Below are 11,580 nucleotides of genomic sequence, written 5' to 3' on the forward strand. Positions count from 1 at the left end.
AACTCTTGATCGCTCTCACCTACCTTCGAAGATTTTAATGATCTAGCGTTTAATAACTCCTGGACGCTTTCTTTAAGTTTTTGCTGTTAAAATCTCAAAATATGTATTTTATTGGGAGTTCGATTGTCATCCTACAGTAATGGCATCAATATTCATGTCCCAAAAGTTCTACTAAATATTTATGCAAAACTAGAATTTACACAACCTCGCCCTTCGCCTAAACACACGCCCTATGTTCTCTTTGTCTTTGCTTGATGATTACGAATTTCATCGTTCATTTCATCGCTGTTCTTGTGGCTGCTGCCCTCAATGCCATATCCAGTCATTCTTTAGTTGCTCGGAACTGCATGATTTCGTCCATACAAATTCAGATGGTTCTACAACACGTTGCTGCTGTTGCTGTTTGTGTTGATGATGATCCCGATACGGATTCACAGGCAGCAGCGTCATTGCGCCACTCATCGTCGCTGGCGTATTGCATTTATGCGCTTCCACTCAGCTGGCCACCACAATTGTCGCGTTCGGCCACCGACATGACGCGTCATCGCACAATTCGGATGCACCACGTCGGCTCACACCAACACCAACCACACCCCCACCAAAGCCAACGGTCACACCATCGGCCACATTGTGTGCAGCATTTTGTTGCAAATGGTGTTGCAGCGGCTGGTGTTGCAATTGCAGCTGTCTCGGTTTGATACTATTCGCCACCGGCAATGTTGGTGAGTCGGACACGGATGACATCGACGAACTGTGTTGGCGTTGATGCTGCAGTTGTAATTGTAATTCCTGTGGTTGATGGTATTCGTGCTCGTATTCATAATCGGGTGCGCGCTGATGGCCGCTGAGGCTGCGGGGTAGCGGAGGTTGAAGTGCATGCTGATTATATGGATGATGGTAATATTGCTGCTGTTGTTGTTGTTGGTGGTGTGACAGCTGTGGCGGCTGTGTTGTATTCGGTGTGACCGCCGTAGAATGGAGGGGTGCCGCTGATGCGCCCATTGCGGTCATTGTGGTAAGCGATGAGGCTGCCGATAGCGATGGCTGCTGCAACCCACGAATACTGTCCGCTGGATGTGCTGTGTAAATGTTGCTGCGTCGCAAGTGATTGTTATTATTGCTGCCGTTTGAACGCTTGTTCCGTGACCACCATTGCACGTGCGTTTCTGAGTTCAGCAAAGTAGCCAATGTGCACAAAAATGCAGAGAGAGAAAGATAAAGAATAATGGGAAGAAGAGAGATATTGTAGTTTCAGGGTAAAGGCATACATTTCTAATTTATTCAGTTTGTTGTGCTTGCTCTGATTTAAGGTCGGTGTGGGGGAGGATTCACTCAGGTTTTTTTAGTGCGCTCAGCCACCATAACCGCCGCTTCAACGGTGGACGCCGAAAATTCTTCGTCGGTTGTTGCGGCCATATCCACAGCTGTCGGCTCTTCATAAGCAACAGACGATGGTGCGTAACTATCGCTGCATATGCTTTCAACGTCTCCCCTTCTACTGCTGCTGCTCCTACTTCTACTACTACTACAACTACTTGCGATGCTGATACGACTGCCCACAGCTGCAGCACCAATCGCTCTTGGTGGGGATGGTGGTGGTGGCAGTGAGCGCGTAAACATATCAATGCGTTGTGTCAACAATTTTTGCTTTTGTGTGGCCTTCATTATTGCAATAGATCCACCTAGGACGTTGGCACTACTATAGTAGCTAGGTGGCCGATAGATGGTGGACAAACTGGTGCGTTGCGTACTCTGACTATCGTTTGTCAGCGACGATGACGAGCAACTGTTGCTGACGTATTGCAAGGGCAGGGACTGAGGTGGTCGGTTTTGTTGTTGTGTTGGTGTGACGGTATGGTGGCTAGGCAACGGATACTGTGCGTGTAGGTCACGGTAGGCATTGGGATACAAGTGGTGGTGTTCGTGTACGTATTGGTTGAGGTTGTGGTGGTGTTGGTATTGGTGTTGGTGTGGATAATGGTGGTTGAGGTGTTGGTTATATTGTAGTTGTTGGTGGTGTTCATGATAGGAACTTGGATTATCTTCTGCGAGTTTAGTACACTTACCATTACGGTTGTTCGTCGGTTTTTTTCTGCAATAGATTACAAAAAACAGTTATTAGATTCATTTTATTTTATGTCTAAGTATTTTCTAAGAATACCTAACTACATTTATTCACACTCAAAACTGTGTGAAAATATAGTAATAGGTTCGAGATTGCAGAATTACTAAGTATAAACTCCTTTTTTGAACATAATTTTGTTTATGATTTTTTCTTCTTGAAAGTATTGCAATTTCTACAACCAGAATAAAGTAACTCAAAGCCCAGACTTTGTAGGTACCAAATCGGAAATATGTAACAAATTTTATAGGTACGCAACTAAGTTCCCGCTGTTTGTCAATAGATGCCGCCAGCAGTGTGTGCTGGTCGATTCTAACATAACCTAAACGGCATAAACCAAGCTTATGGTAAACAAACATTAGTGTTTTTGTTTTTGGTATCATATACTTTTGATTTTGTAAAAATGTCTGATTTTGTGCCGAATAATCGTCATTTCCGGGAGGTGTTGATTTTCCTCTTTCATTCGAAAAAAAAACGGCGGCTGAATCGCATTGAGAACTACAAAAAGTTTATGGAGATGCTGCTTTAAGTGAAACAACGAGCCGAGATTGGTTCCGTCACTTCAAAGACAGTCATTTTAATGTTGACGACCGTTAGCGTGAAGGAAGGCCTTCGAGGACGCTGAATTGGAGGCATTGCTCAATGAGGATCCGGAGCTTGCTTCAGCATTAGGAGTTACCGCCAAACCATTTCCAAGCGATTGCATGCTTTGGGAATGATTCAGAAACAGGGGATTTGGGTTCCTTATGAATTAAAACCAAGGAATGTTGAACATCGCTTTTTCGCCTATGAACAACTGCTCCAGCGTCAAAAAAGGAAGGGATTTCTTCATCGTATTGTGACGGGTGATGAAAAATGAATTCATTACAGCAATCCAAAGAAAATACAGTCATGGGGATTGCCCGGTCATACTTCTACGTCGTCGCCTCGGGCGAATACTCACGCTGCGAAGCTTATGCTAAGTAGTTGGTGGGACCAAGGTGGTGTTATTTGTTACGAACTGTTAAAACCAAGCGAAACCCTCACTGGGGATCGGTACCGACTTCAATTGATGCGATTGAGCCGAGCACTGCGCGAGAAGCGGCCGCACTACGCGGAGAGGCATGAAAAAGTGATTCTGCAGCATGACAACGCTCGGCGCCACGTTGCCAAACCCGTTAAAACCTGCCTGGAAACACTGAAATGGGAAATCCTACCCCACCCGCCATATTCTCCAGATATTGCGCCGTCCGATTATCACATGCTCCGATCGATGGCACATGGTCTAGCTGACCAGCAGTTCCATTCATATGAAGACATCAAAAAATGGCTTGATCAGTGGAAAGCCTCAAAAGATGAACAGTTTTACTGCGACGAGATCTACCAGAAAGATGGGAAAAAGTAGTAGCCAGCGATGGGCAATACTTTCAATGATTCACTTGTAACCATTCTTTCAGAATAAAGTTGTATTTTCATTACAAAATCATCATCAGCGAGAACTTAGTTGCGTACTTAATAATAAAAAATACCGAATTTCCAACTTTTTGCATCCTTTCTTAATATACTGAGAACCCTAAACTTTCTTACTCGGTTCAGTTATTTCGAAGTTCTTAGCTTTTGAGAAAGGGTGCTGTACCACTCTATCTGCCTAGTTCCCGTAGTTACTGTAAAACAAAGCATCTCAAAGTCGCAGTGTCTCTTTAATAGTCCGATTTTACCTTATGTCTTATAAATCATGTTTTATCTCATATCATTTTTTTCATAATTTATCTAATGTTCCTTTTCTCATCTCATCTTTACCCTATCTTATTTAATCCAACCTTATCCTATCTTTTCTCTTTCATCTCATCTTATCTTAACTTATAATTTTTATCTTCATTTACTTTATTTGTTCTCCATTTAATTTATCTTATCTTAACTTTATCTTTTCTAATCTCATTATAACCAGCCTTATCTTATCTTAGTTTACTTTATCTGCTTTTATCTTAACTTATAATTTATCTGCTTTATCTGCTTTTATCTTAACTACAATTTCCCTCATTTTATCTTTCCTCATCCCGTCGTAACTTTTCTTAACTTACCATTATCTTATCCCCTCTTATCTGATCTTACCTTAACATATACTTTTTGTGCCCCCTTATTTTATATTTTTATTTTTATTCATTTCATCGTAACTTTTCTTATTTAATCTCACCTTATATTGCCTTATATTATCTCATCTTTTCTTATTTTACTGTATTATCATAAAATATATAATATATACTTTTTATTCTCCTTTATCTTGCCTTATTTTATTTAATTTTCTTGAATTTTTTATCCTTTCCTATCTCATCTCATCTCATCTCATCTCATCTCATCTCATCTCATCTCATCTCATCTCATCTCATCTCATCTCATCTCATCTCATCTCATCTCATCTCATCTTATCTTATATCCTATTTGATTTTACCTTACCTTAACTTATCTCGCATTTTTGCCAATCTTATCGTTTTTATATTATCTCACCTCATCTTATTTAATCTAATCTAATCTAATTCTTATATCATACAATTTTTATCACCAATATCTTCTCTTATCTTATCACTTTCATCTCCCCTCATCTTCTTTTGTTTTGCCTTATTTTATTTCATCTTTACTTACTTTATCTTAACTTATCTATTCATAACTAATATCATTACTGCTAATACCTGACTGCAAGGAACTAAAATAAATAATTAAAATATTATTAAATTCTGCAAAGCATGGGTTTGTTTTTGTTTTGCATCCGCTGTAGTCATGGTCGGATAAAATTACTACTTCAACTGTCGCCGAACCCAGTTAGCAGCATTAATGTAAACTCAACCTACCCTTAAAGCCATAAACGGCGCTCAACGTAGTATTCACTCTATTACTGCTATGAAGGTATTCATTATGAGGACAAATTTGGGTTGTGGCGGGAGAATTTCTTTGAGTCATTAAAAACGACAAGTACTTTAGTGGCAAATGAAAAGGAGAGTGCGTATTGCTTGCGGCGCCCTTTCCGCGCTTTTACATGTGACCGACGTGGAAAGTTTGGCATAATTAGGTTAATATTGAAGTTACTACATTATTGGTTTCACAATTCACCTAATCTTTTTTAATTAGTTTCATTAGCATTTACCCTAGTTACCGCAAACTATGTGCCCACAATTCGGTCACGCATGCATACTTATGGCGAAGCGTGCCTTTGTGAGTTGTATAGTCTTAAATACAATTTTTATAATTTCGTACTCACCTTCTGCAACGTACAACCGTCACCATGACGATTGCGCCAAGCAACGCCGAAAGCACGGAAACGATGATCAGCGTCAAGGGCCAACCCAATTCGGAGGCTTTTTCTGTGTAAGAGAAAAAAAAAACACGGAAATTAGTTATGGTATACCATATCCGGCGGAAAATAGAGATAACGAAATCCTTTACCACGATTCATGCCAAGCAATCAGTTCCAGCAATATTAAGCTACTGCTCATCGCGAAAACACACATACAGAAAGATTACGCTTAACACCCATACATATGTGACCTTTGCAAATCGATAGCAATACCCACATATGCGCACATACCTACATATAAGTACATGTCTAATGCAAAGTTCCGGTAAAGCACCTAAAGCCTTTGGCTGTCTCGATTTTGCAAATTCACTGACAGCATGAACTCCTTTTTTTGTCAGAATACATTTGCATAGATAATGTTTGCAAAGCTCATATATGTATGTGCATAAGTACATATATCTATATTCACACACACTCACACAATAACAGTCCTCAATTACTCACACAGAACACTTTGAGTCCAAGTGCCTCGTAGCTTGCACATACATCACTCACATCTACACACAACCAATTTCACTTAATGACAGTATCCTTTTACTAACTCAGACACACCGACACACACATTACCGCCCACTTTACTCACCTATTGTGCCCTCGAATATGAATGTACTCTTCGTAGGCATAGCCCATGAGCACAAATCACACGTTGTCAGTCCATCACTCAGCACTGGCTCATCGACAAAGAAGGGGGGCCGCGGTGGTGGCGGCACAAAACGTCCATTCCACAAACCATTCTCGCTAGCATCAAATGCCAATGGTGAGCCAAACAAATCGTCATTGTCGTCGAATATATCGAAGGACACATCACGAAAGTCGTTCAAATCCTCAGCTGAGTTTGCGACAAGATTTTCTATGCTAGGCGGCCGGAAGATTGGATATGTGACTGAAGTACGGCTACCGCCGCCACTACTGCTGCTCCTGGTACTACTAGGACTGCTGGTATTTGTGGCAGGCAGAAAATTGGATAACAGTATATTGGCGAGGCGGTTGGGCAGTGTAGTGGTTAGATCGACATTTACGCCTACTCTACTTCCACTTCCGGTAACTGTATCGACATCTGGTTGCAGTCGTCGTTCCAAAGTATCCGGTTGTTGAGTTGATATGCTATTCTGGCTGTAGCTACTGCTGGATGGTGTCTCCCTTGCTATTGTTATTGTTGTTTTCGATAAGGATGATGCTGTCGCAGCTGTTGCCGCTGCTGCCGCTACTGCTGATGTGAACATTGAGGTGGCTGCTGTCGCAGCTGTAGCCACTGCCGACCTGATTGGTCGTAAGCTGCGGGTTGGCGCGGGCGTTGATATTTCACTTGTTATGGCAGGCATTTTATTTACTTTTTGTTTTGCACTTTTTTCTGCTGTGTTTGTTTCTCTACTTTTTTTGTCTAAACTTTCTAAAAGTAATTTTTGTTGTAGTTTTTGCTATACTTTTTAGTTTTTATCGCTTGGCTGAGGATTTTTTTGTATGCATATCGCAGTGTGTGTGTGTGCGTATGTGTTTGTTTGTCTATCTGTCTGCTGTTCAACTTACAATGTATCTTTTGTGAGATTGAAACCGTTTCTACCCAATCCAACACTCGTCGTCCTGTAAGCTCCTGCTGTTTTAAATTTTATTCCCGTGCATACACTTGCACACACACATACAAATTTGTACACAAAATTTTACTTTTACTTTGTTGTTTTATATGTGCATGCAATCATTTATACGATTATCACTATGTGTGTACGAATTTTCAACACAATCTGATGTGGCGACACATTTTTTGTCCCATATCCTTCAACTCTGTATCCTTTTGCTGTGATTCCCAACTGTTCTCCTCTTATCTTCTGCTGTTGTCACATGTGATTGAAGTCAATTGCAGTAACTAAACCTTAGCTGTAACGAAAATAAAGGAAAAGCAATGAGAAAAAGAGATTAAAAATGTGGATAATATAGTTTCCGTTTTTTGTCTAGATTTTATTGCCGCAAAGGACAGACGTTGAACTTCATGTCCGAATACTTAGGAGAGATAGAGTGTTAAATGTCCTGTATAAAAGTTGATGCAATCTGTTAAATAAGCCAATAGAAAGTACTTTTCTTAATTGAAACTCACTGCGTGAAAGTGGATGCTTGTGAAGTGTAATTTAGCGAGAATTGTAAAGGATTTTGGTTTGGAATTCAGCCGAGGACGTACGAAAAAATGTCATGCCATGATATATCAATTGGACAGAAAAAAAATGTGTTACAAAAATTCAACTAGTGAAAATGCTGCGAGTTTTGAAATAGCCCAGTATTATTTTTGAACTTTGTGAAATTATACGTATTTAAACTACATACACACATATATACTTTCATCTTTTTCTTCATTTCATTTTATTTATTAAGTCTAGGGTTACAAAGCCTGACAGATTAAAGACAGAACATGACTTAGAGATAGTATTTAAAGATAATACTTATAAGTAATTTGATTACAGCTTGGATAAAAATAGAAATGTAGGAAGACGGAAATCAATGTCAAAACTATTAAAAATGCTCTTAATTTCATTAAGAGTTCTAGTAATGGGGCATAATTCATTTAATTTGATTTGCAAATTTTAACATGCAAGGGAAAGTATCAGATCAGTTCATAAGTTCGTGCTTTCACTTTTGTACGATTTTTGCATAAAAATAATTATTCGCGGAATATAACGGAACTATTTATATTTTCTTTGATATATTGTGCATTCAACAAGTGATTTTAATCGCGGATAGAAGCCGTGTTGGCATATTTTGTATATTTTTTATAAAAGTGGTAAAAATGCAACAACTGCTGCTGCAGAAATAAACACTGTTCACGGAAAGGATGCAAGGACTACGCAAAAGTGGTTTTCAAAATTCCGAAGTGGTAACTGCGACGTGGAGGATGTCTCGCGCTGGTCGTCCTGAAGTCTTTAACTCCGACGCCTTGCTCGAACTCGTAGAAGCTGAGCCAAACTTCACAGTCTACATGATAGCTCAGAGGTTAAATTCATCGTATGGAACAGTTCACAGGCACCTGGTTCAGTTGGGAAAGGTTTCAAGGCTGGGAAAATGGGTTCCGCATAGACTTTCCATCGCCAACCTTCAGCAGAGAGTGAATGTGTGTTCTCAGCTGCTGCAGCGGCTTGAAAATGAAAGTTTTTTGAACAGTATCGGTACTGGTGATGAAAAATGGGTCCTTTGCAATAATCCTTAGATAAATATGAAGATGAAATACCCGAACCGACCCCTAGAGATGGCCTTCACTCCAAGAAGATTCTCCTGTTTATTTGGTGGGATATGGCCGGTATTGTTTATTATGAACTTCTGGAACAGCACCAGACAATAACTGCTCATTATTATTCTCATCAGCTATCAAACCTGAATGAGGCACTTAACAAAAAACGACCTTCTGTAGTGAATAGACGCAAAGTTTCGTTTCGCCACCACAACGCAAGGCTTCATACCGCAAGGCAAACATTAGGCAAGCTGAACGAGCTCGGATGGGAGCTAATGCCGCATCCACCATACTCTCCGCATGCGGAGAGCACGTTGTGATTATGACCTTTTCCGTGGACTTCAATCCCATTCAATCCCTTTAAAGAAACTATTAAAAGGCATATCGAAGCGTATTTTGGCTCCAAAGACAACGAATTTTTTGAGCAAGGAATTAAAATTTGCCTAAACAATGGGAAGACATTGTAAATAATGAAGGAAAATATATTATTGATTAATTAATACTTTAAACATCTTTTTTATTAATTTTAAAACCACCTTTAAAAAACGCACAAACTTATGGAACTTAAAATGATAATACAAAACATAAAAATTTGTTGAAATGCATTTTTTTATTATAGTACGGTAGATAATTTCATGGTATGACACGCAAAATCAGTCAGGATGGCGCTCACCATTCACCCTTACGGCGGCTCCTTCCTCATTTCGAAAGGACCGATGAAGCTGCCAGTACTCATGGACCTCGCGAACGGTTTTATTTTTTCAAAGTAAATGTCCAAAATGTGGATGATTTTGAACGATGAAATGCAAAATTTGGAGAATCCAGCCAGGTTGGTAACGATATGGCGTCCTTAGGCAAAGCGTTTTGAAGCGCATCAATTAGTTCTGCCACAAAGAAGTAAATTTTATCTTTCACCAACTTTTCGAAAAACGTTGAGTAAGTGGTAAGTTTCTAGTTATAGTTTTTTTTGCATAATTCTTGGCTGCAGATTTCAGAATGGACCACCTGTCTAACTGTAAAAGGGCGAAATAACAAACAAGCAAACTAATGGGTGAGAAGTAAAGCGGCCAACATCCTTTTATATAATACCAGCTGAAAATATTTTGTGTATGAATCATGAGCCAAAATAAAAGCTCAAGGTTTAGTGGAACATATTGTAGCCATCGGAAAGAAATATTCAACGTAAGAAGCCGCAATTTAGTATTGGTTACCAAAGCGATTCCGTTTTCGTGTCGGAAGTTTTATATTCTTTGGAAATGGCGTCGTACGGCACAAAAATCAAATGCCGTCTGGGAATAGCTTAAAAATATAGGTCCAAAAATTGGTAGAACTACCCAAATCGATAACTTTTATGCACACTTCTCTAAGGCATTTTGTGGCATAAAATTTTTATTAAGCAGTTAGCCTGTTTTGCTTCCACTAATCCTTTTTGGGATGTTGCGTTGTATCATCGATTTTGTGCTACGGAACAACTTACTGAAACTTCAAGTGCCCTCCGTGAAAGCATCATAGGGCCACTACTTTTTGATATTTTTATAAATAATTAGTAGTAGCAAATCTATTTTTTACTTCAATTTTTTGCTCAAAAATGGATATCGAATGAAAGCGAGAAATCGTGGAGAATTGTCAAACATTTTTTTTGTGAAACACTATATCCAAAAGTTTTATGAAAGATATTCAAAAAAAGAAATAATATTCTATTTAATATAGAAATTTTAGTATTTGTGAGTTTCAGAAAACAATACGAGCTGCCGAATTTCTTCAAGACTCCTTAAGGATAACTCTTTACATTTTTTCTATGGGTCATACTTTCCTCTGTAAAATTTAAAATTATTAATACTTGTTCGTAGAGTTTTATACAGCGGCTAAAGAATGCTCTTTACAGTGATTAAAGGTTTCAATATTTTGGTCCAAAACGCACTTACATATTTTTCTTGAAAAATTGTACTAGGAGTGTTCAAAAAGTATCGCGAATTTTGTGTTTTTTCAAAAATTATTTATTTATTCAATAATATCTATTTTGTCCCCTTCAAAGTAATCCCCATGAGATATGATGCACTTGTGCTAACGTTTTTTCCAATCTTCGAAACACTTCAAAAAATCATTTTTTTTATCTTGTTAAGCTAATCCTTCGATGCCGTCTTTATCTCGTTAATCGTAACGCAACCTCGTCCTTTTATGGGCCTCTTCAGTTTCGGGAACAAGAAAAAGTCACAGGTCGCGCCCAAGCAACGATGTGTGAGCAGGGGCGTTATCGTGATGCACGAGCCAATTTTTATTCTTCGACAATTCTTCTGACGGATTGCTTCACACAAATTGCGCATAACTTACAGGTAATATTCCTTATTGACCGTTTTACCCTGTGACAAGAACTCATGATGCACAACGCCCCTGCAATCGAAGAAAATGGTAAGCAAAACTTTTACGTTCGACTGAACTTGGCACGCTTTTTTCGGTCTTGGTTCGTGCGGCAGCTTCCATTGTCCCGATTTACACGAGGAGACATCTGGAAGGGAGACACTGGAAATTCTCTTTTGATGTTTCATTCGCGTACACACTGGCAAAAATGTTTCCGCGACATTTTGACATTTAATACTTTAGCATCGTCTGGTTCGGATGTATTCTAGCACGCGCTTACATGTAAAGCAGAGAGCGTTCGACAACAGTTTCTTAAATATATGAATGAAAAATGCAAACTGGTTAAATATATTAATAAATAATTTGTAGTTTTTTTTATTGAAATATATTTATAAATTCTTATACTTGAATAAAAAAAATTAAATTAAAAATACTTCATATGTAAATAATTAACTTAAAATTAACTTGAGTATCTAGAAATGCAGGGAAAAATTAGAAATCAACATAAACATGTCCCATAACTATTTTAAATTATACCTACTTTACTAGCAAAAATAATCG

The 11,580-nt window shown here is 38.8% G+C and overlaps 1 protein-coding gene across 1 annotated transcript; it reads right to left on the reverse strand.

Moving 5' to 3' along the window:
• Positions 1-495: 495 nt before the first annotated feature.
• Positions 496-6,862, reverse strand: LOC129241968 (uncharacterized; the record flags this gene model as incomplete). Its single annotated transcript, XM_054878516.1, has 4 exons — positions 496-1,166; positions 2,067-2,092; positions 5,355-5,457; positions 6,034-6,862. Coding segments are annotated over 4 exons (1,629 nt in total), but the record flags the coding sequence as incomplete, so codon positions are not given.
• Positions 6,863-11,580: the final 4,718 nt, after the last annotated feature.

Source organism: Anastrepha obliqua, chromosome 3 (genome assembly GCF_027943255.1).
Source record: "Anastrepha obliqua isolate idAnaObli1 chromosome 3, idAnaObli1_1.0, whole genome shotgun sequence".
NCBI classification, from domain to species: Eukaryota; Metazoa; Arthropoda; class Insecta; order Diptera; family Tephritidae; genus Anastrepha; species Anastrepha obliqua.